This window comes from Didymella exigua, assembly GCF_010094145.1.
Source record: "Didymella exigua CBS 183.55 unplaced genomic scaffold M421scaffold_16, whole genome shotgun sequence".
Lineage (NCBI taxonomy): Eukaryota > Fungi > Ascomycota > Dothideomycetes > Pleosporales > Didymellaceae > Didymella > Didymella exigua.
The window spans coordinates 42,757-64,762 of record NW_022984790.1 but is presented as its reverse complement, the minus strand read 5'-3'; the positions used below and the strand labels follow the sequence as shown (position 1 = coordinate 64,762).

The window sequence follows — 22,006 nt, the reverse complement described above, 5'->3', positions numbered from 1 at the left end:
CGATGGCAGGTGTCAAGACGGAAGCGTAAGCGCGCCCGGCCGCCCTGCTCGAATCCGTTGGCGTGTCTCGGCTGCGCGTCTGCGCGGCAACGTTCAGGAGCGCTGAGCCATATGTGGACTCGTTGAACTTGGGACTTTCAACGCTCAACATCCACACGCACGCATCATCGCACCCCCCCACCGCATCGTCGACCGGCCGTCCAATGTCCCAGTGCACCGCCCCTCGCTCGTAACACCTCACGTCTCTGCGCACCCCCCGCGCCTGTAGATCGCCGTGCAATCAGTCTCCCGCACCGCACCTCAGCATGCCGCCGCTGAACGTGCTGGCGGCCCGCCTCGCCCGCCGCCCTGGGCGCATATTGATTCTCGTAGTAGTCTTCTTCTTCTTTGCATATACGCTCAAGGGGCGGAGACCCTCTGCGCCACAGCCCGTCCACAAGGCGAAGACCAAGAGCTTCTTCCCACCGCTCGAGCAGAGGAGTGCGAACAGTATTGAGCTCGACTACTGCCAGAACTTTCCCAAGGACCTGCTTAAGCAGGTCCAGGTCGTCCTCAAGGTGGCTGCTGGCGAGACAGCTGTCAACAAGGCGCATCTCAGCACCGTCACGAGCTGCATCGACAACCTTATCATCGTCAGCGAGGCCGAAGAACGACTGGGCGACCGACACGTCTACGATATCTTGGCCGAGCTGCCCAAGAGCTACGAAGTCAACAACCTCGACTTCCAGGCCTACGTTAGCCACAAGAAGGCTTACGCCGAGGGCGAGACGAAGCAGGAGTCGCAGCGCAGCTTCAAGCTGGACCGCTTCAAGTACCTGCCCATGGTTGACAAGGCATACATCTCTAGCCCGAAGGCCAAGTGGTACGTCTTCCTCGAGTCGGACGTCTACTTCTTCTGGGACACGCTGTTCCGCCTACTAAGCCAGCTCGACCCCGACGAGTCACACTACCTGGGCGCGCCGCATAAGGGCAGCGAAGGCCGCTGGTTTGCATACGGTGGCGCAGGATTCGTCATGTCGAACGGCCTCATGAAGCAGCTGATCCCTGCAAAGACGCCAGGCTCCACGGATATCCCCCGTGAGAATCGCCTGAGCGTGCGTTTCGAAAGCTGGGTCAAGGAGGAAGCCCGCGGCGACGCAGTCCTTGCGTACGCTATTCAGAACGCTACCGGTCACAGACTGGAAGCTCTGGACCCTACATTCACTAGCGACGAGCTGCGCAAGATCACGACTTACCGTGATCGCTGGTGCGTACCACTGCTCTCGCTGCACCAGCTGTCTCCCGAGCAGATGGAGAACCTATGGAAGTGGGAGCGCACACGGCCTTACAACCTGGTAGGTCACTGGAGCCCACTGTGATTGGCTCGTACTGACAATGACAGAAACCCTTTACATACTCCTCTCTCCTCTCCTACACCCACTCCTTCCTTGCGAATGGCCCTTCTCGCGAATGGTGGGACAACCTCTCAGAGGCCCCCGTGCCTAACGATCGCCCCGCCCACCACAACGCCGGCATGTGTGGCTCCGAGTGCCACAACGACCCAAACTGTCTCCAGTGGTCATTCTCGCAGACCGTCTGTCGTCACTCGAGTTACATTCGATTAGGCGATGCAGTCGACAAGGAGAATGGTGGCCAGGGTGAATTCGTCTCTGGTTGGGACGCCGAGACGTTCCGCACATTGGGCTTTGGTGTATCCGATGAGAAGGGTGAGAGGAAGTTTTATGAAGGCTGCGACGAGGCCACATGGCTTAGTCCCAGGATGCTGTAGAACGGCCATATCATACCGCACACCGCGATACACATTTCCCGTAATGCGCACAAGACAGCAGCGCATGTGCGCACACTTCTGTTTGAGTAGGAGCAGGATGACGGTCCTGATGGCGTTGTGGTGGATCAATTATGCATGGCGTTCTGGATACACACCACTGTTGAGTTTGAGCGAAGAGCATAGAGAGCGATTATTTGGTACGTCACGAATGGCAGCTTGTGTTGATAAGATGGAGAAGCAGCGTGAAAAGGGCACGATCTCGCGCACAAAGAGACTGGGTGGACCACGAAGCATGTCGGTTACATGCCATCCGCATCCAGGGAAGATATAGGAACGTATAACTTAATCAACCGCATTTTTTGCAGGACAACTCTGGTTGCTCAAACGCTCGTCCTGGATGTTGATGCTGATGAAGCGAAGGCAGGTGAGTCGTAAGCTGCTACCATTCTGCGGCTCGTACTCGGCCCTTCCCGTCCTTAGCCACGACTTGGACGTTTGACGGTCGCTCTGCACCAGTGCCGCCGAAATGAAGATATCAATAGACGAAACAGTGTCAGAGCCTTGATTCCGTGCGGATTGCCAGTTCAGATGGAGACTGCAACGAGCCTCAAGACATTCAGTCCTACCTCACACACCGGCCCTCTCGTAAAGAATAAAACCAAGTTCGACAAGCACCGTGTTTTTCTAGAAGATGTTCCCGGGAATACGGTCCGCTTCGCTTCATGCATTTACCCCAGGTCCCGGACCACAGAACGCCTTCGCATCATGTCGCAGGTAAATTACGCCGGTCTTACACTCAGATGGGCCGACATTACTTTGGAAGATCTGTCCAATGTCCATACTGCGGACCGACAGCCCTGCTTATACCGGTATGAAGGATCATAGTCTCCATAGTATCGCCTGGGATTTCTGCCTCCATAACGAATCGGATCGCGCGGGCATCATACCGCCCAGAAAACTGCCAAAAGAAATGGACACAGGAAGTTATGGATGACATCCGATGTGCTTGAAGATACGATAGCAAAAGCATAAAACGATACAAATGCCCTCCTAATTATCTCCTTCCAGTCCAGATTCTCTATTCGATTCACCCACAGTCACTCCTTTCCACTTCAAGATGTACACCACTTCTCTTCTTACCACGCTGCTAGCAGCCCCTCTTGCCTTGGCGGCTCCTTCACTCTACTTGATGCCGCGCGCACCTACCGATAACGTAATGTGCCCCATCGTTCTTGATGGCCGCGTCCCCAGAAATTTTTCCACAACCCCCACCGTCTTCGACAGCACCAACGCGATCTTCAACGCCGATTTCGTCAAGGGCAACAACCTCACGTGGTCACAAATTCTCAAGTTCCCCGCCGTCGGTTGCTCCCGATTCGACGGCGCCGCCCACTCTGCCGTTGAAGTCACTATCAGCGATGCCTCAATCTTCCAAAAGCAGCTCGGATTTCGACGCGCAGGACTGCAATTCGCAGCCGACTCAGCGCAGGACGCCTCCGACGAGGGAATCAAGACTCTGCACTTCAGCGTGAAGCAGGATCCCACTCGTCCGCTCAACTTGACGCACGAGTACCTTAATGTGTGGCACGAGGCAGCCGACTTCAGCAACAACCAAATCCAGTTCCAGGCCGGCACGCTCATCGATAACCCCAGCAGCAAGAAGGACAACTTCAAGATCCTGGACCGCGCGGGCAAGCAGATCTGGGATACCCCGATCGACTACAAGCAGTGGCAGAACTTTGCCATCACATTGGATTACGCCAAGAAGTATGAACCCCCCTAGTCCCATGCATTGCTCATTGGAAAGTTCCATGCTGATACGCGATGCAGCGAAACTACGGTCTACTATTCTGCCGGCACTGCTGCGCTTGCGCGTGTCGCAGGCCCTACCAGCATCAACCTTGCAGGCGGTGGCCAGTTTCAGATGGGTGTCTTGAAGAAGCCGACCGGTACTTCCGATGTCGTCAATGCGGGATTCCAGTCTCCAAATCTGAACGAGGGACTGATCTACGGTGGCCTGTTCGTTGAGGACTCTGCCAACGGCTGTATCTCACTCTGAGCATTAGTGTTTGATAACATTCCTTCCCCGTTTGTAGTTTTTGGCGTTCGAATGCGCGTGTTGGGTGACGACTGTACATTTACAGAACATAGACATACATAGACAGAATGATTGAACGTACGACCCTGCAGATCGCAGGGCACTCGTACTGATGGGATCCAAATACTCTACCGTATACGTCTGTCTAGCGACTGAACTTGCTCCTCACAGAGACTGGCGGGCACGGCAAAGACTTGTCTGTGACGGCATCCTGTTGGATTTCCGGACTCCTTTTCCCGAACTTCGATCTGGTATTCAAAGTCTTCAGTCGTGTCGTGCTCATCTCCGCACTTGATAAGCTCCCAAACTAATCCCACCTACCCTCCTCATTGGCATCCGTCGACGCCATATGAATCCAGGTATTCGCGCTTCGAGCCGCGCTCTCTCGGCATGATCTGTCGTGGCGTCTCGTGACTCGAGTCACGTGCATCTCCGCTAAGCCAGCCCCAGAGGCTCTGAGGTATGATCTTATCGAGCAGCTGGACGCGGATAGCAGGGTGCGAACGCAGGTGAATGTGATGATGATCTCAAGCTTGGTCCAGACCACGACGGGCACGTAACCCAGGTGGGAACGACGGTAGATTTGAAGGTGAGGAGACTGCGCAGACGGATGAGGGTGGTGATGCGGCCGCTGGGAGGTGGTCAGCACTGCACTAGATTGCAAAAGCTCCAGTATATTTACAAGCTACCGACCATGAATATGATGGAACCGCAAGTGTTCGAGTCTTATCTATCTACAAATTGCACAGGTAGCGCATGAGAAAATTCAACGATGATGACGTTTTGCACGATGGCGGAGACGCGGTTCGCGTGGCCTAAATTGGATGTCTATATAGTTGAAATAAAGCGACCGACTCTCACGGTTGGTTTGCTGCTTCGGATTGAAAAATGTGTACGAAACGAGATAATACTACTGACAACTCCATCGCTCTATATGTATGGAAATAGAAAAAGAACACTCGAAGCAGTCTTCAACAGCGAGTCACGCCGGACTCTATAGGATATCGAACTTCTTTATGATCATGAAAAGTAACGCTGCGACAACGCCCCAGATGCAAGTGTCGATCCACGACAGCGAGCGATCTGCGCTCTGTCCGACCAGTTGTTGCAGCGGTGGGGCTAGTACTGTCCTCGTAGGTCTGGGTGCAATCACGGCGGGCAGGGACGGTGTTATTGTTGGCGGTGTATCTGCTGGAGCAGCCAGCGCTGGAGGTCGAATCGATTCCTCATGTCGTGCCTCGGACTCAACCGCCTTGCCCTTGCCTTTGTCGATCTTCTCAGCCCCAGCGTCCTCTTTCTGCCCCAGCTCGTCCCGGTATGCAAGTCTCAGCTCCTCAGGCACCTGTTCCTCCTTCCTCTTGCCCTCTGTCTCCTCGATATCCTTGACAGCCTCTTCGCATTCCTTCATGATGTCGGTGTTGCTCTTCCCACATCCCGAGCACGCCCACTTCCCACTGTCTCTTGCCATCCTTTCCCGTGCATCTCTACTGCACTCAATGCCACCCAGCTGGCCCTTGGCATCGGTGTCCATGAAGCTCCTGATGGCCACCAGCGCCGTCCTCACGCCCCAGGCCGGTTGCCATGTCTCCTCGTGGTGTCCAGATATGCTCAGACAGATCTCACGATTCACCTCGAATCGTCCTGTGGGCGTAAGGAAGCGGAAATTCGGCGGTCGAAGAGGGTACTGCGGTGGCAGTATTATCCGCCCGTGGTAGATGCCACCAGCGTATGCGGAAGGCGACTCTGGGCCTTTGATTGTGAAGTGCCATTCGAAGATGTTGTCCTCTAGCGGTTCGGCATGGTAATCTGGCGAGGGAGAGACTGAGAGCTCAGAGGCCTCCTTTACTGAGTCGTGTTAAGACTATGTAAGGGATGCGGAGGGGGCTGAGCTTACATATGCGCTTGATGGTAGGGTTCTTGGTGTTGAACTGTCCGCGGGTGGACATGGCCGCGATTTGGTATAGCAACAGGCGACTGTTCTGGAGCTTCCGGAGGTAGCGATCGCTCAGAAGATAGTTGGCCGGCCGTTGCCGGTTGAATGCTGGAAGCTGAGACGTTGACGTGGACGTTGCGACTGCGCTCGTTGCAATAAGGGCCAGCCGTACCGCCGCCCCACTCCAGCAATCACTGTCATTCTGGGGTACGTGCGGGTCTGTACCACGCCTCATTGCCAAATGTAGGGATCTCGGCCATCTTTTGCCATCTAGTCTACAGTAGCGTTGGCCGGTAGCCAGAGCGTGTTTGACAGAGATCAACACCCTGAAATAGGTATTTTCAAAAATACAGGCGCTACCCGTGATGGATCTGGACCTTTCCTTCACCCCGTCTCTCCACAGCTTGGCCATTCAGCAGCTCTCCCGGTACCAGCCCAATTGTGCTGCACACTGTTCACATGTTTGAACAGCTCATCGGTCCGTATGTCGAGTTGACGGTTCAGCACGGCCCCCGATCTCACCATCGCCAGCCTTACCCGGCAAATCGAAGGGCTCCCACATGCCCAGTTACCACATGATCCCCATCCCGCACCCGTGAACCCGGACGATCACATTTTTCATCATCCAGCGCTTTCTTCTGCGTCCGTCCTGTTTCGACTTCACCATCACGTTCAACATGCCGCAGACACCTGCCTCTTATCATGCTCCACAGTGGCAAATCGCTCCTGACGTCTGAAACGCCACTCGCTTGCATCTAGGCCGCGCGCATGGCCTCGGACGAAAATGACACCATCGACCGATCGAGATCGCGCCTCTTGCCTGCCTGCAAGACCCCTCAGTCGAGGCGCCGCCGCGTGAGCTTGACACGAGACGTTACTGTCAAGGCTCTTATGCGCGTGTGCTGCACGCATGCAGGGTCCGAGAGACGGTAGTGTTTGAACGGTAGCTCTGCCGCAGCGACCGTGTTGTGAAGAGCGTATGAGAAGCTGTGCGCCGCTGCGCAAACTACGCCTCCGTTACAGCCGCTGCCATACTGAATCACTACGTCGTCGACCATGTTGGAGAGCGCCAAAGGACTGCCTGTGTCCTTGCCAGGCGAGATCAACGCAGCAACACGGTAAGCTTTATCCATTTCTGCTGCTATGTATCATGGACTCACACCACATATAGAACACTGCACACCAACCTCAACCGCTTGATAACAAGCCGTCTGCCACTTGGACTGCCACCGCACACGGCTGACTCGACCCTCTACGCAACCGGTCTGCTTCACTTCGCGCACATCTACCTGACTTTCGAAAGTCTGTGGGCAGACCTCACTCGCGACCACGCTCGGCCTACCTCCCTATCCCCTTCCACTATCGAAGCCTCGTCTTCGAGTCGAACAACTTCGCCGATCCTCTTGTACTTACTAGTCAACCCCTACGACTCGCCCTCGCTTTTTACGTCTACACTCGGCGCACCCACACTGCCCTCGCCACAGCTCGCCTCGTTTCTGTCTACGCTACGTCCGCGAGGCCTCTCACGTTCTGGGAGGCTGAAGAAAGATCTCGAGTATTTGCTCGATCTGCACTCAACAGATCTTGAGGTCTTGTTGGCGAAGTACCCCGGCGACAAAGTAGGAGCGTTCTGCACTCACATCCGCAAAAGTGTGAACGAGAAGCCATGGACGTTGGTGGCGTATGCCTGGTGCTTCTACATGGCCGTCTTCTCCGGCGGTAGGTGGATAAGGGCAGGATTGCTGAGAGCCGGCGATGACTTTTGGCCTCCGCAGGCTCCAGAAGATGAGATCACACTAACAGAACGTGGACTCGGCTTCTGGCATTTTCCTGGTCTTCACGACGGCGAAGATATCAAAGCCGAGTTTCGGCTGAGGCTTGCAGAAGCAGAACATCTTTTCACCGACGATCAAAGAGTGGACGTGATCGAGGAGGCAAAGACCATCTTCCAGCTTTGCGCAGGAGTCGTCTTCGAACTGGACGACATGGTCGGCTCGGCCCATGTTGCGCAACCTCAGAGTGAGACCCCAGTGGCGCAGGTTCTGAAGGAGACGCCTACAGAGAAGCAAATTCATATCGAGGGACCTGTCGTCCAGAGGCACATGCTCAGCTTGCCCAAGTCGCTGACTGCGTTGCTGCGGCGACCAGAGATCACCAGCAGCCTATTAGCACTGGGGTGCTTGATCTGCGTTGCACTACTGCCTACTTTGGGTGTGAGTCTGCTTCAAGACTGGTAGTGCTTATCATTTGCAATCGCCTTTATGCAGCAGCGGTAATGTTGGGATTGTCATAGTTGGGTTTTGTCACGTCCAGCGTTGGTTTTGATTAAGTATGATGAGAAGCAAGATACCCTAAATACGCCTTGCAGATTGCAAGATCTGTTCAGTCAATCCAGTATTACTATTTTCCGATCGACCTTCCTCAGAATGATCAGCAATATATGCGCGCGCGTTCGCTCTGCACGGAGGCCGAGACACGTGATGATGACTAACGCGACTTCGCCGAACAGCCTCGCTAATCCGCGGCCTGCCTTTGACACCTGATCTCTTACCATCAATCAACGATGGCAGAACATCCGTCCTTCACCCTCGCTGGTCTCCGTAAGCAAGCTACTGAATACATGGTGTCGACATCGGAACATTAATAAACGGTACAGTCTCGGTAGGCGGAACTGCCGGCTATCTCCGAACGCGTTCAGCACCATCTCTCGTCGCAGGCCTCGTACTCGGTGCCTCATATGGCTACTCTGGTAGGTCTTCTTCCTGCACTGGTCCGAGTAAATAGTTTTTAATCATGTTCTAGGCTACCTGATCAAAGAGAATAAGGACTATGGCACAGAGCTTGCGCTGGGGAACAGCGTGGTTCTGCTTGGATCAGCGATCCCAAGGATCATCAAGACGGGCGGACGGGCACCTGTTCCGATTGCCCTTGGTGCTACGGGACTGCTCGCGACTTACTACTATCAGAAGAAAGTGCGTGAGTTCAGGTACGGCGTATAAGCACTGTCGAGACGACGTTCCTTGTAGAATAGTGTACAATACCTCTGCTCGGCTACCACACTCCCAACGCCAGCACTCGCTGTGCAGGGCCGCGAATGAAAGCTCAGCCCTTTTGACCTTCAAAAATGGCCCGTCTTTGGATAACCTTGCTCCATGACATTATCTAATGCTCGCCGACCAAGTTCCGGAACGGTTCGAGCGTGACATTGCATTTCGTCTCCTCTTTCCACCCTGGGCTTGAACTCCTTGCCATTGCAGGAAAAACTGTGACTGGTGTTCTTACTCATTTACTAATCTGCTAGGGCCGGAAGTTCCCACGTTGTTGGAGTGAAGCCTCGAAGTTCGCCCTGCCAGTCACCGCGGTATCGATCAAGGAACTACAGATGCCGCCCAGCAGATCCCTCGTAAAGATGAGAACCTTTGATCCTGAACAGCTCGTCTCTACTCACACAACGTTTCACAAACGAACCAAGCATCGACGTTTACGATAAGAGAACACAAACTGACGAGATGCATCCCTGCAACAAGACGCAAACTTTCGCAAGAATTGTGTGGAAGCGCCACAAGCCTTCTGCGCAGTGACATGCACCACGGAATCAAGGCATCGCCATGCACTGAGAGCTTCGACCATAGCGTCGGTGCCTACACTGCCGGAGGAGGGCGATTCGCATTAATGCGCGAGCGTGAGCTCGAAGGGTTTTGATGGGACGGATCATCATAACAGCCCTCCGCCGAATCCGTGTGATGTGCCCATTATGCGGCTTGATGTGGAGGGCCACGAAGGATCTTATACTCATTTGATAACGCTTACCACCTGGGCACAATGGAATCACTCCACCCAGGCTAACATCGGCCATGGCTAAATCCGGTTCGAGGCTGCCGCCCTCTGATTGGCCAGATCGTTAGTTCCCGCTCCCACACACATGTAGATAAGCGCTCTTCCGTAGTACCAAAATACACAAGATCGCCGCCCACCACATTCATCAAATTCTGTCGGCAAGCCGAACATATCGAGAAAAGCTACGATTCGCCCTCAGGACCCAATGCGCTTGTCCTTTGCTCCCTCTTGATTGCTAGAGTGCAGAAAGAGTTAGTGGACAGGGCTCGCATCTCTGCATGGCGAAAGGGGCTTCAGTTATATGACGATTGCGGCACATTGCTGAGTTTCTCAGGCCTGACATATAAGGGCACACAGCAGTCGTAACCTACAATACTTGTAAACACATATTCGAGGTTCTCATCCATTAGACCAGTTTATAGTCATTCGTTTCACGTTCAATAAAGCAACCATGAGAATTGGATCTCGTGCCTCCGAGCTCATCCATGTACGCACCCAGAGCCCGATTACATCGAACTTGATTGACAAGTCTTACCAGACGGGATTTCCCCTCTCTATGGCATAGATAGCGGTGGTATTACGACTCTATGTCCGCGTGTTCATCGTCAAAGCGTTCGGCGGGGACGACAGATGGATGCTCTTCGCTCAGCCCATGCACACATCCAAGAGTAGCTGCACCCCAGGAGGTGCCATTACAGGCACTTTCAGGCTCACACAGGATCTTATGCCTAGTAACATAATGATGGCGCTGAGAGGAGGTGCGCTTCTCCTCTGACTCGCGCCTGTACTTACGGCCTTCTCGCAATATTCCAGTGCAGCCCAGTCGAGTTCTTCTGAACCAGAGCCCTTGGAGCTGAATGCACATGCATCAACATGGACATCATCAAAGTTTTAACATATCTGATGCCAGCTTTTTTCGCAGTATGCGACTTGAGCTTCGCGATTCTTCCAGTCTTCCTCATCACGGGACCTAACATCAGTCGGAACCAGACATTCGCTCTCATCCCCATTCTCAGCATGGCTTCCATGTGACCCTCCCCTCCGCGTTGCGTTTATTTGAGTCTGAAAAGAATTCTCTGCAGTCGGCGCCGGCCTTTGGGAAAAGACAAGTCGTCCTACGATACCTTCAACACCCCGCACCGGCCTGGAGCTGCACTGTCGGCGAAGGAACACACCCAAATACCTTCTTCTCGAAGACATCCGTTTAGTCTACGAAGTATGCGGCACACACTGTAGTCGAAGATCACGATGCTTTGCGACAAATTATCATTTTCCGAGGGACGACGTACTCATCCCGATGTATTACACTTGGAGGTATGTGACACAACAGCGAGTAGGTTTGTATCCCTGCGTTTGAAGGAAGTAGGATACATATGTCTCACGCTCGTGCTCATCGCCCAAATCTCGTTCAGCAAATACTTCAAGGTCTTCACCAACTCGCACACCAATTTTAACGCTCCCTTCTTCCAAGGCTTCGACAGGGTCGCGAGCCCTTCTGGGACCTGAACATATTGTGGACGTCTCAAAGAGCGTGGGTGCACTGGCGTCAATCTCAGATGCTCACTCGGTGTTGGTCTCGATTGATGATGTAGTGGCAGCTTGTCAAAGTGGACCGAGGTGGGGACGCGTTCCCGCACATCCCGATGGCTTCAAGGATTTTACACAACCACCACGGTCGTCGACGCGCGTTGGGTAATTGGTAGCAAACCACTACTTTGGAATGTATAACCTATGACCTAGATTTTCAAGTGCCATTGCTGCCTTCATGACGGTCCACGAGCTGCGGACGATCCACTGCTCTCTGTACAGATTGCGATCCAGCGCAACACAACAGCGCTGCGCCACCAGGACATTCAAGTACCATCGTACACACAGGTCAGACCTCTGTCACACTGTAACTCGATTGGTGGATCCGGTTAAACACGAAGCCCGATTAAAAAGTGCGTAGCTTCCGCACAACATATCCAAGCAACCACAGGCACGGGCAGACAACCATGGGTACAGAAGTACGGCACATGTATCCGTCAGGATACATGTGACGTACACCGGCTGAAGGCGAAGGTAAATATTGCAAGTGCCGTACGAAGCCTTGCAAAGCTCTGCCTCGAGAGCGTCCCATTGGTGGATCTTCCGGATGCGCAACTCTTGGCTTTCCCCATACCCCAGACGCTACCCCGGAAACTAAACATGGAGCAGGTACAAGGGCTTGAGATTAATGCTTCGTCAGTACGGTAGGTAATCTCTATTTGCCCTGAACGCCGCTGGCGCTAAGCTGCACACGTCGCGTTATGTGCATATAAGTCGCGCAAGTCCGCGGCCCTCCCACGACGGAGAAGTATTTTGAAGCTGTGCCTGCCCGATCTGTTTGCAGCCTCGGCCCTCTCCTTTTCTCGGCATTGGCATCGGCATATTTCCCTACACCTCTTCGGTATGATGTGGGCTCACATACTCCTCGCGTCATGTGCGATCGCGCTCACCAGCGCCGAAGTGCAACAGCCTGTCGTGAAGTCGCAGGCAGGGATATTCCATGGCCGTTATCTTCCTGAGTTTGAACAGGACCTCTACCTGGGTATCAAGTATGCGCCTCAGCCCGTGCGCTTCACTCCTGCCGAGCTGAGCAAGGACACACCGAAGACCCACTACAATGCGACCCAGTATGGTCTTGATTGCACAGGCTATGGCTCTGACACAACGAGACTGGTCAAAGAAGGTTGGACGAAACTCGGGGAAGACTGTCTGCACCTCAATATCATTAAGCCCCGAACGAAGCAGAAGGACTTACCAGTCCTGCTGTGGATTTACGGGGGAGGATGGCAGCAAGGTGCCACCAGTGATCCACGGTAAGCGAGGCGACTCATACTTGAGAGAGGACGGAAGAGCTGATAGGTCACTAGGTACAACATGAGCTACGTGGTTGAGCAATCGATACTGAACAACAAACCCGTGATCGGCATCTCCATCAACTACCGTCTGGCCGCATTTGGCTTCATCTCGAGCGATGAGGTCAACAAAGCGGGCGCGCAAAATTTGGGACTTCGCGACCAGCGTCTTGCGTTGCAATGGGTCAATAAGCACATCTCCTCGTTCGGAGGTGACAAAACGAAGGTGACGATCTGGGGCGAGAGTGCAGGAGCATACTCTGTCGGCGACCATATTATTGCTTACGATGGCAAGAATGACGGTCTCTTTCGAGCTGCTATCCTTGAAAGTGGCGGCCCTGCAGGTTCACCGCTGAACGGAACTGATTGGTACCAAGGCATGTACAAGAATCTCACGGCCTCGGTCGGCTGCGCAAACTCGACGAACACTCTACAGTGCCTGCGCACAGTACCGTATGACCAGATCGCACCCTACGGGTACGTCGGTCTGGAATGGTTCCATGTCATCGATGGCTCGTTCATTCCGCGCTATGGTCAAGAGTCGCTGTTAAGTGGCAAGTTTGCAAAGATACCGCTGATTCTGGGCACCAACACCGATGAAGGCTTCGGGGTCAATGGTGTAAACACAGATGACCAGGCTATCGAGCAGATGCTAACAAGCAAACGATGGAACATAAACGAGGAACAAGCGCGACGTATCCTTGAATTGTACCCAAACGATCCAGCCGTAGGCCTACCGTACGGCTGGGGTAACAGAACGTGGCCGCAGTACGGACTGCAGTACAAACGCTACCAGAGCATCGCAAGCGACCTGGTAATGTATGCGCCAAGAAGATTATTAGCCGAGAAGATGAGTGATCACGTGGAGAATGTGTACTCTTACAGGTGGGATGCGCCGAAGTTTAACACCACACCAACCGCAATCGGCGTCAATCACTTCTCTGAGGTCTGTGACTACATTCCATGATACGAAGCTTTTTCTGACTGCTCGCAGATTCCATTCGTCTTTGGCAACACTGAGCAGCAGATTACACCGCTAGGCAATAGTACTGCCAATTTGAAGCTTTCAAATCTTGTCATTCGGATGTGGACATCGTTCGCATATGACCTGAATCCAAATGGGCACGGCGGTAAGTCACGAACCTGTCCAGCGAAGCATTAATTCTCACACAAGATGCAGTTTCCGAAATCGACGTCTGGCCGCAATATAGGAACAGCACATCGAACTTTGTCTTCAGAGCCGACGAGAGCTACATTGAGAAGGATATTGACAGAGCTGAGGGTGTAGCATTCATCAACACTATTGTTAGATAGACGCTACAGAGTCTATACACACAGATACAATTAAATCTCAGGATCCCTAGCCTCTGTCAGTCCCATACGATTTGCTGACGGATAAGGCCCCCGGGCTGGGGAGCTATGGTATATATGCTGCCTCGGGCCCAATCGCTGCCTGGCAGCGAACATTCTGTAGTCTACTAACACACCCTATAATTACCCTGACCTTATTGTGCTATTGTGTTGTGTTGTACCTCTGCCTCCCTTGTGTCCTTCGACTAAGGTTCCTGACAGGCTCTAGGGGTAATACAAAGTGTGACTTCCATTTAGCTGCGGCTCACCATGTTATATATACTACTTATTCTATAGATATGTAGCCTTAAAAAAGCACAGAGCTAGATACAGGAAGCAGTGCCGTAATATTGTGTGCACTAATGGACTTAGATTTCTGGGAATGTTTTTCAGAGACGCCGGCTTATAAATGAGGAAACACTTGCAACCAGGCTGGTGTTTGATATACCTCAGAGGGTACACGCCGAATGCTTACAAAAGCCTCAACTACCAAATATGCTCGACTGACCATGTAGCTTATACCGCAGAGTATGCACCGCAAAGTGATGAACCCGAACGCGAACCAACTAAGCTTACGCTCATTGTAGGCAACCCATACGCTATCGATGAATGGAAACCGACTAGCAAGAAACATATACATCGCCAATGGCAAAAGCCAGTCACCCTTGAGCAACGTTGGCGATCCGACTTGACGAGGTTTGTGCCACCATAGAACGTACATGACTAGCGCACACACAACATGTGCAACGGTGTGTACTTCCAGCAGCGTCGTTGCAAGTCCGGTAGCTGCCCGACTGGTAATCTGGACGATCATCCAGCCCGCTTGGATGCATACCAGGAGCTTTGCGAGACCGTCTGCCTTGTTCTTGTCTTTGATCTCGTCTACAGAGACTTCCGAGATATGCCCACATTCGGCTAATAGGGCAAAACCTTTTGCAGTCAGAGACAGGCGTTTATGACTGCCGAAAAGTGACGTGAGAGGGTCATCCGTGGTTTCGAGGTCAATTGCGAACCCACCCATGGATCCGTGGAAGCCATGTGGGAGCGCCCATCGGGTCATGCTGATCAGCCGCTGATCTTCTGCTTCGGTCTGGATTACGGACTAGAAGTTTCAGCAGAGGTACAAGCGTATGCCAGAAGATGTAATTTCTCGTTCGAGGCAAGTTTAACAGGATTATTTGTTTGTATATCGTTGATCTTGTAACACAGCTGCCTAGCGGAAGCAAGTTGCCTCCAGGCGGTATAGAGGATCAACTCTGGTGCAAAGAGGCCGATGATGCACCACTTGAACTCTCGGACTAGAACCCGGATGCTACTCTCGCCTTTACGTGGGACGTTGAGATGTACTGCAGAGTAGACACAAAGCCCGAGAATAGCGAAGCAGCTGAGCAGTAGAGAGATCGTGTCTCGTTGGTTGTCCTCTCTGACGAATCCGACAGTGTCCGTGATTTCAGCCTTGCGGAAGCCCAACGCGCAAACCGGAAAGGCACATTGAAGTAGAAGGACGCAAGAGATTCTCATTTTGACCACACGATCTGAGTACGCGTTTTGGATTGAATTACAGTTTCTCCCGAAGGTCTGTAGCTTCATCTTCCGAAGCTTCGACACAAGGTCTGGACGCCTCTTTCACTTCGATAAGATCGATCTCTATCTGTTCCTCCAGAGTCTGGACCACGTGTCGGTACCCTTCTAGCTCGCACTTAGTGTCGTCGAGTTCGGCTTCGTCCGGCTTCAGCTCATCTTGCAGCGTTTTTTTGCGTCTATGCAACACTACACCAGGGCTAAGGTTCAAAGGTGCACTTTAAAGAACTTCAGGGCTCAATAGAGCAGCGCTATGACAAGCTTTGAGCACATTAACAAGATAAGGAAAACAGACTATCACGAGGGTGACAATGGCGAAGCGACAGTCTAGTTCATCGCTCAGTCCATATATGCAACGAGATAGTAACGTGCGATCAGCTTGCGCTCTAGGTGACGTGGTCGGAGAACCTACGAGATTGCTGTGGAGCTAAAGCCATCACGTGCCAGTCCTTTCACTGACGTAATTAATTTGCTGCTGCCTGTGGCCAAGCTACCTAGCCACTGAAATTACCAAAAGTTTGCGCGTTATCGATCCCCTACAAATATAATGGCCCTCTTACCATCACTATCTTCTTCCTTCACGAACGCAACCAAGCGTGTATGGCACCTCGACCCGGGCCGTAATTCGTACCCAACAGCTGGAGTATTGTTTTCTACGAAAGAGCCGAATCGACTGAATGTTTTTAAGCATCGAGCCTTCCATTTTCCAGCCGCCCCAGAAGATGAGTACTGAACACCAGCTGCTGCCTGAACATGGCGTGTCGATCTCTGGCAAGCCCGACGGCACCGTTTCTCGTCATGCACCCAATATTTTGCACGAAGGGCTTTTCTGAACAAGACTCCGCGCTCACCCGTGTGTAGTCAAGGGAAGTACGAGGTTGTCGGTGGAAGATGGATGTGCGCTTGTCCACCCCATTTCACTGTGTCGCTTCCCCATGAGCGCTTGCACTGAAGTGAGTCAGCACCTTGTGCGCTTGTGGTTGCATCCCACAGGCGCATTCAGTAGCTGGAATTTTTCAAACAAGAGCGCCTGGTCTGTCGGCCCGGTCACTCGCGGATTGCCTCAAAGTCATCCAAGCACCTTGTACGCTTCCGGTTGCATCCCGGAGGCGCATGACGCCGCTATGGCTCTTTGTGCGCTTTTTATTGCATCCCAAAGGCGCATAGGGCAGTCAGGCTTTTTCGATCAGCCTGCTGGTCGATAAAGTCACCCCGCCCTCTGGGCACTTTTTCCGTTGAGCGCGCTGCCCATGGCGGCGACTTAGAGGAGGACTCTCCCGTTCCCTGTCTGTTACTGCGAGATGGATCTTGCCTCTCACTTTTTTTACGGGCTGGCGATTTTCAGAGAGACAGTCTACAATGTACCACGACATATCGTCAATTGATCTCTCTCATTACCATGTGCTAATTTACCTACATCATGCGCAGCTCACGTTGATCCTTGCACGACGTTGTACACACGTACGAAAGAGTCGTCACTAGCTACAGCGATCTGGTACCCCTGCCCCTCACTCCTGCCAGGTCTCCATACGATCTGGTTTATCGTCTTAGCAGGGGAGATATCTACGCTGACCATTGTCACTTCACTCTTGTCCAGCTCGTCTGCTTTCGCACTGACGATGCCGATCTCACCGGTTTCAGTGCCAAATGCGAACCACGTCGTCCCATCAATGACTCTCTCGCTACTTGCAACGGCGGTGACGGAGGTATTCGCAGTCACCGTACCTTTCAGCTCCACTTCGCCTTCGGCGACCTGCCAGATTTTGACCGACTTGTCGCGTCCTGCGGTCAGGAACGTCGGCTGCTCAAACGACGTCCACGCGCAGCTCAGGATCATGCGCGAATGACCCTTGGGGTTCGAGTGCTTCAACGCGTACAGCGAAGGCTCTTCGCTGCGCTCCCAGACGGCCCACTGCCTGTCACGTCCAACACTTAATAGATACCTATCGTTGGGCGAGAATTGGAGCGAGGTGACCGTGAGTGAATGTGCCTTTAGAGCTGGCTTCACTTCAAGCCATTCTTTCGTATCGTAGAGTCGGATGACTGCGTGGTCGATGGAGGATGCTCGGCATGCTGTTGCAACCAGGCTGCCGTCTCGACTGACTGCCACTGCGGATACCTCATAGCCGTGACCGTACAACTTCTCGGTTTCAGGCCAAAGTAAATGGCGAGCAAGATGATCTTCGAATGGCGGGTGCGAGAATTCCAGCGCGGACTTCTTGATAATGGACGCAGGATCAACGGCTTCACGCTCGTCTTCCTCGCCATCTTCCAGTGGTTCGTCGTCGCCTACTGCTTGGATCGCTTTGTTCGAGAGTCCTAGCACTGGGATATTTGCCGCATCTGGAAGATCAGTTGTGTCCTTGGACTTGATGTTGCAAAGCTTGCTCAACATCTCGGCGACACCCTTCGGCTCATCGAAGACTCGCAAGAGCTTCTCGTCAGCGCCGGAAACGAACTGAGAATCACTGATGGCGTCCACACAGTTCAGATCGTACCCGTGGATTTGCGGTCTTGAGAACTCGTGCCATGACGGCGCCGTCTCCTCCCGTTTCCACTCCGAGAAGAGGCGTGTCGTTTGATCTTGTGATGTTGAGAGTAGGTATGCGCCATCTCTTGACCATGTCACCCCCCTTACTTCTCGAACATGTCCGGTGATTGCGACTTGCTGTGCCCACATGTCTTCAGTAGCAGAATAGATCCACTTCCTCCAGCTGCCTGTTCTTCCTAGAGACACGACCGAGTTGCCATCTGGCGACCAAAGACCAATCCAGAACCCACCCGCACTTCCTGTCGCACTCGTGGATCCTTTCTGAGCGCTGATCTCTCCAAGTCTTGTGATGCACACCCAGACACCTGATGCCGGATCGGATTCCCAAATGGAAAGTGAGTTGTCCTCCGATGTCGACAGTAGCTGGAGCTTCCCGTCTCGATGCCGCCACGAAGCTGTGTAGATCCAGTCTTCATGTCCGAGCAACAGCGCCTCGAAGGTGATGGAGTGCTTCGATGTTGCCGATTCGATCCAGTGTGCTTTGTTCGATAATGACTTTACAAGTCCTCCAAGAGCAGGATCGTTGAGTGCGCTACTTGCGACCGGTAGCTCGTTGCCCTGATGGAATCTCCAAAGACGAATGTACTTGTCCTGACTTGCTGATGCTAGCAACAGATCGCTGCTCGCATCTGCTGTCTCGCGAGTGAAGTCGAGCGCCCGGATCCATCCCTCGTGCCCAGTAAGTGTCGCAGAGAGGTGGAATTGGGTATCTCGAGAAACAAAAACTTGAATGGTTGGGCGGGTGCCTGCAACCGCCAGCACCATGGAGTCAGCATCGAGTTGGCCAAGAGCAAGGATCAGAGGGAAGTATCTCGGCTTCAAAGCGATTGTCTGCAGAAGCTCAACATCTACAGAGGAAAAGCTTTCATCGTGGACAAGCTTCCATATCTTGACAGACCCATCTGAGGAGCCAGTCGCGAAGATGTCTGATTTCGGCAATGTGGCGATCTTGGTGATGGGATTGGTGTGTCCGGAAATGGTCTTCATGCAGATATAGGTAGACGCTTTATCATTCTGGGCGCGCCAGATACGGATCGTGTTGTCCGCGGCACCACTCAGAAGGATGGAAACTTGTGTCAAGTCTGTGGGAAAGAACCTGACCGCATTGACGGACTTGGCATGCCCATTCAAGACTGTGTTTACCCCACGAAGTTGCTCATCCTACATCTTGTCAACTCCCGTCACTACATCATGCATGTAGACTCACCTGAGGATCCCACAATGCGATGCAGTTGTCGGCGCCGAACGCCAGAAGTCCTGTGCCGTTGACGTCCCAGTCTGCCGCAGCAGGGTTTCTGTTTCCACCGACTGATACGAACTCCGTCGAGATGTCCATTCTGGGCCTTTGCGATGTGGAGTTGTGAGCTCTTTGGGTAGTCATCACTCAAGGAATTACTAGCACTCGCTTAGCGCCCCGAGCCTGGCTTAGTCTCACGGTGGGCCTATCTTTCACAGCAGTCGCAACCTACTTCGAATCAGAGTTCAACTTGACACAGGAGCAGCACTAATCAGTCAACGATGAGCGACGAGACGCTTACGATCAACGTCGAGTTCAGGTAAGGTCTTGACAGACCGATCCCAAGACAACACTGACACCCCGCAGTGGGGGACTAGAGTTGCTCTTCGACAATCAAAAGAAGTACACGCTCTCATTACCAAGCAATGACGAATCCGGCGCACCGTCGAATGTGGCATTTCTTGTAAGGCACCTTTGCAACAAAGTCATGAAAGATGCAAGAAAAGACATGTTCGTCCTGGACGACACTGTGTAGGTTGACCGAGCACCTGCACCACGTTTGTAAATTGACTCCAACGCTAGACGTCCGGGCATTTTGGTCCTCATCAACGAGGCAGACTGGGAGTTGGAGGGGGAGGATCAGTATGAGTTGCAGAAGGATGACCACATCATGTTTGTGTCCACTCTACATGGAGGTTAGCTGGGATGCGCTGGGCTCGAACGAACAAATATCAACATTATAAGCAGCGGCCCGATTTGAGCGATCCCAGTCATACACTGTTTGTCGATGATAAACCACTTCCTGCGCAGTTGGCCTGGCACGTGCTAGCGCGAAAGCGTGTTCCGCGTGTACTTTCCCGCTTCGCGTTGCTCCGCCTGCCGAGCATCAACACTCCACCAACAAACACACGCAACTCTGGCCCGAATCCACCTGCCAGCAATGCGATGGCAAATTCATACGATGATGAAGATCTCAAGCTGGCCATGGCTTTGTCCCTGCAGCAGAGCCCAGTTCCCAAGCCCTGCAAAGCGGTGGTCGATCTCACCTCAGATAATGCAGGTGAGGCTGATGATGAGGACGAAAGCCTGAAGAAGGCGATCGCGCTATCAATGCAAGACATGGTGCGGTCTTCGAATACTGTAAAGTCTGCACCGGCACGCCAGCCGTCAGGTCCAATCACCACAGTACCCACGGCGGAGCTGACTCAACAGGCGGCGAAGTCCGCGACCAGCTCAGCATCAAACCCGTCAGCAGGCACTTCGTTCCCCATGGACCGCAAAGCCATGGAAGCCGAGCGTCTTGCACGGCTGAAAGAGCGTGAGCGTAAGCGCAGGCGCACGCCTTCGCCAGATCGCCCAATGAAACTCCAATCGAAAGCACGCGCACCTGCGCCCGTGAGGGACTCCACAAGGCTCCAGCCACATTCAGAGTCAGCGTTGCAATACCCCCGAGGCGCTATCAAGCGCACCTTTGCCACCAAGTTCCCTCGAACCGACGACGTTACCATCGATGAGCTGCTTCAAGCATCGACAGTCAACATTGCAGTCATCAGCTCATTTCAGTGGGACGCTGAATGGCTAGGTCGTAAACTCAGCCACACGAAGGTGAAGCAGCACTGGATCATGAATGCAAGGGATGCAGAGACCCAAGCAAGATGGAGAAAAGACCTCACAGGTTGTGGCATACCCAACTTGCGAATCAATTTTCCGCCCATGAACGCTGCGGTTGGTAACGCGCACAGCAAGTACATGCTGCTTGTCAGCGACAGGAAATTACGGATCGTAGTATCGACAGCGAATATGGAGCCAGTGTACTGGGGAGAGGTCGAGAACAGCTGGCAGCCTGGTGTGTTGGAGAACTCTGTCTTCCTCATCGATCTCCCCAGAAGAGCCGATGGTCTTGTGGGCAGTGTGCATGAACTCACACCGTTTGGGAAAGAACTAGTACATTTTTTGGAGGTTCAAGGACTTGACGCACAGATCGTGAAAGGCGTGCTGAAATTCGACTTTTCTGAGACGAGTCAGCTCGCTTTCGTCCATTCTATCGGCACTACTTCTGACACGGATGCCCATCCAACAGGGCTCCCTGGTCTCGCAAGAGCTATTCAAGACCTTCAGCTCGACAGGGTCAAATCGATCGAATTCGATTACACAGCCTCGTCCTTGGGTGCGGTCGACGAAACTTTTCTACAGCGCATTTGCTCTGCTGCGCAAGGTCTGTCTTACAGCGCCACAAGCAAGACCACAAACCTCGGTCAAAACTTCCGCATCTATTACCCGACTGAGGAGACGATCAAGTCCAGCATTGGTGGGCCGGATTGTGCTGGGGTCATTTCTCTGAGGAAAGCTCACTACAGCTCCTCGACGTTCCCTGTCAAATGCCTTCGCGACTACGTGTCAACACGCAAGGGCATGATCTCGCACAACAAGTTGCTCTTCGCACGCGGGCGACAGGTCGATGGCAAGCTCTTCGCATGGGTCTACGTGGGCTCGGCAAATATCTCAGAGTCTGCCTGGGGAGCGCAGAAGGTCCTCAAGAGTGGGAAGCTCGGCAAGCTGACGATGAGGAATTGGGAGTGTGGCGTCGTTGTTCCTGTGCCCAGCGAGCGCCTAGAGGGGCTTCAGCTTGCAGAAGGCGAAGCACCACCAATGAGCGTCTTCGAAGGCACGATCGAAGTGCCTTTCCAGTATCCGGGAGAGCCATACAAGGGGCGAACACCTTGGCTGCAGAACTCGTAGCGACTCCGCGTTCAGAGACACGGACGATTGGTC

General features: G+C 53.2%; 11 protein-coding genes across 11 annotated transcripts; 7 read left to right on the top strand and 4 right to left on the bottom strand.

The window, feature by feature from the left end:
* The first annotated feature begins 141 nt into the window (after positions 1-141).
* M421DRAFT_421379 (glycosyltransferase family 31 protein) lies at positions 142-2,138 on the top strand. The gene is made up of 2 exons (XM_033592804.1): positions 142-1,334; positions 1,382-2,138. Exons 1-2 carry the CDS (start codon positions 306-308, stop codon positions 1,766-1,768), a joined length of 1,416 nt encoding a protein of 471 aa, XP_033447788.1. The 5' UTR covers positions 142-305; the 3' UTR covers positions 1,769-2,138.
* A 432-nt stretch (positions 2,139-2,570) lies between these two features.
* M421DRAFT_421378 (glycoside hydrolase family 131 protein) lies at positions 2,571-4,033 on the top strand. The gene is made up of 2 exons (XM_033592803.1): positions 2,571-3,535; positions 3,599-4,033. Exons 1-2 carry the CDS (start codon positions 2,886-2,888, stop codon positions 3,825-3,827), a joined length of 879 nt encoding a protein of 292 aa, XP_033447787.1. The 5' UTR covers positions 2,571-2,885; the 3' UTR covers positions 3,828-4,033.
* Positions 4,034-4,643: 610 nt separating this feature from the next.
* M421DRAFT_421376 (UBC-like protein) lies at positions 4,644-6,454 on the bottom strand. The gene is made up of 2 exons (XM_033592802.1): positions 5,761-6,454; positions 4,644-5,711 (listed from the first exon to the last, which is right to left on the bottom strand). The coding sequence occupies exons 1-2, from the start codon at positions 6,209-6,211 to the stop codon at positions 4,861-4,863; spliced, it is 1,302 nt and encodes a 433-aa protein (XP_033447786.1). The 5' UTR covers positions 6,212-6,454; the 3' UTR covers positions 4,644-4,860.
* Positions 6,455-6,876: 422 nt separating this feature from the next.
* On the top strand, positions 6,877-8,000 carry M421DRAFT_41160 (heme oxygenase-like protein; the record flags this gene model as incomplete). The annotated part of the gene is made up of 2 exons (XM_033590409.1): positions 6,877-6,917; positions 6,971-8,000. Coding segments are annotated over 2 exons (1,071 nt in total), but the record flags the coding sequence as incomplete, so codon positions are not given.
* A 262-nt stretch (positions 8,001-8,262) lies between these two features.
* On the top strand, positions 8,263-9,211 carry M421DRAFT_421374 (uncharacterized protein). Its single transcript, XM_033592801.1, has 3 exons — positions 8,263-8,399; positions 8,456-8,548; positions 8,602-9,211. Exons 1-3 carry the CDS (start codon positions 8,363-8,365, stop codon positions 8,796-8,798), a joined length of 327 nt encoding a protein of 108 aa, XP_033447784.1. The 5' UTR covers positions 8,263-8,362; the 3' UTR covers positions 8,799-9,211.
* A 2,212-nt stretch (positions 9,212-11,423) lies between these two features.
* On the bottom strand, positions 11,424-12,039 carry M421DRAFT_421372 (uncharacterized protein). Its single transcript, XM_033592800.1, has one exon. It carries the CDS (start codon positions 11,753-11,755, stop codon positions 11,570-11,572), a length of 186 nt encoding a protein of 61 aa, XP_033447783.1. The 5' UTR covers positions 11,756-12,039; the 3' UTR covers positions 11,424-11,569.
* Positions 12,040-12,066: 27 nt separating this feature from the next.
* Positions 12,067-13,829, top strand: M421DRAFT_92955 (lipase 3 precursor; the record flags this gene model as incomplete). Its single annotated transcript, XM_033598078.1, has 4 exons — positions 12,067-12,476; positions 12,531-13,461; positions 13,510-13,645; positions 13,696-13,829. 4 exons carry the CDS (start codon positions 12,067-12,069, stop codon positions 13,827-13,829), a joined length of 1,611 nt encoding a protein of 536 aa, XP_033447782.1.
* A 297-nt stretch (positions 13,830-14,126) lies between these two features.
* Positions 14,127-15,386, bottom strand: M421DRAFT_393038 (uncharacterized protein; the record flags this gene model as incomplete). Its single annotated transcript, XM_033590037.1, has 2 exons — positions 14,127-14,955; positions 15,036-15,386. 2 exons carry the CDS (start codon positions 15,384-15,386, stop codon positions 14,269-14,271), a joined length of 1,038 nt encoding a protein of 345 aa, XP_033447781.1. The 3' UTR covers positions 14,127-14,268.
* A 1,425-nt stretch (positions 15,387-16,811) lies between these two features.
* On the bottom strand, positions 16,812-19,347 carry M421DRAFT_421369 (elongator protein 2). Its single transcript, XM_033592799.1, has 2 exons — positions 19,205-19,347; positions 16,812-19,158 (listed from the first exon to the last, which is right to left on the bottom strand). Exons 1-2 carry the CDS (start codon positions 19,331-19,333, stop codon positions 16,876-16,878), a joined length of 2,412 nt encoding a protein of 803 aa, XP_033447780.1. The 5' UTR covers positions 19,334-19,347; the 3' UTR covers positions 16,812-16,875.
* A 119-nt stretch (positions 19,348-19,466) lies between these two features.
* On the top strand, positions 19,467-20,027 carry M421DRAFT_421368 (ubiquitin related modifier 1). Its single transcript, XM_033592798.1, has 3 exons — positions 19,467-19,553; positions 19,601-19,765; positions 19,817-20,027. Exons 1-3 carry the CDS (start codon positions 19,516-19,518, stop codon positions 19,932-19,934), a joined length of 321 nt encoding a protein of 106 aa, XP_033447779.1. The 5' UTR covers positions 19,467-19,515; the 3' UTR covers positions 19,935-20,027.
* Positions 20,028-20,179: 152 nt separating this feature from the next.
* On the top strand, positions 20,180-21,973 carry M421DRAFT_64593 (tyrosyl-DNA phosphodiesterase domain-containing protein; the record flags this gene model as incomplete). Its single annotated transcript, XM_033596177.1, has 2 exons — positions 20,180-20,374; positions 20,435-21,973. The coding sequence occupies 2 exons, from the start codon at positions 20,180-20,182 to the stop codon at positions 21,971-21,973; spliced, it is 1,734 nt and encodes a 577-aa protein (XP_033447778.1).
* Positions 21,974-22,006: the final 33 nt, after the last annotated feature.

Excerpts from the sequence above, each read along its gene's own strand:
- M421DRAFT_421379 (XM_033592804.1), top strand. The coding sequence starts at position 306 with ATGCCGCCGCTGAACGTGCTGGCGGCCCGCCTCGCCCGCCGCCCTGGG. Across the intron at positions 1,335-1,381 it reads GCACACGGCCTTACAACCTG|AAACCCTTTACATACTCCTC; the intron begins GTAGGTCACTGG and ends TGACAATGACAG.
- M421DRAFT_421378 (XM_033592803.1), top strand. The coding sequence starts at position 2,886 with ATGTACACCACTTCTCTTCTTACCACGCTGCTAGCAGCCCCTCTTGCC. Across the intron at positions 3,536-3,598 it reads ACATTGGATTACGCCAAGAA|CGAAACTACGGTCTACTATT; the intron begins GTATGAACCCCC and ends TACGCGATGCAG.
- M421DRAFT_421376 (XM_033592802.1), bottom strand. The coding sequence starts at position 6,211 with ATGGCCAAGCTGTGGAGAGACGGGGTGAAGGAAAGGTCCAGATCCATC. Across the intron at positions 5,712-5,760 it reads CCCTACCATCAAGCGCATAT|TAAAGGAGGCCTCTGAGCTC; the intron begins GTAAGCTCAGCC and ends AACACGACTCAG.
- M421DRAFT_421374 (XM_033592801.1), top strand. The coding sequence starts at position 8,363 with ATGGCAGAACATCCGTCCTTCACCCTCGCTGGTCTCC. Across the intron at positions 8,400-8,455 it reads CTTCACCCTCGCTGGTCTCC|TCTCGGTAGGCGGAACTGCC; the intron begins GTAAGCAAGCTA and ends TAAACGGTACAG. Across the intron at positions 8,549-8,601 it reads TGCCTCATATGGCTACTCTG|GCTACCTGATCAAAGAGAAT; the intron begins GTAGGTCTTCTT and ends ATCATGTTCTAG.
- M421DRAFT_421372 (XM_033592800.1), bottom strand. The coding sequence starts at position 11,755 with ATGGGACGCTCTCGAGGCAGAGCTTTGCAAGGCTTCGTACGGCACTTG.
- M421DRAFT_421369 (XM_033592799.1), bottom strand. The coding sequence starts at position 19,333 with ATGGACATCTCGACGGAGTTCGTATCAGTCGGTGGAAACAGAAACCCT. Across the intron at positions 19,159-19,204 it reads TCGCATTGTGGGATCCTCAG|GATGAGCAACTTCGTGGGGT; the intron begins GTGAGTCTACAT and ends GACAAGATGTAG.
- M421DRAFT_421368 (XM_033592798.1), top strand. The coding sequence starts at position 19,516 with ATGAGCGACGAGACGCTTACGATCAACGTCGAGTTCAG. Across the intron at positions 19,554-19,600 it reads ACGATCAACGTCGAGTTCAG|TGGGGGACTAGAGTTGCTCT; the intron begins GTAAGGTCTTGA and ends GACACCCCGCAG. Across the intron at positions 19,766-19,816 it reads TTCGTCCTGGACGACACTGT|ACGTCCGGGCATTTTGGTCC; the intron begins GTAGGTTGACCG and ends CTCCAACGCTAG.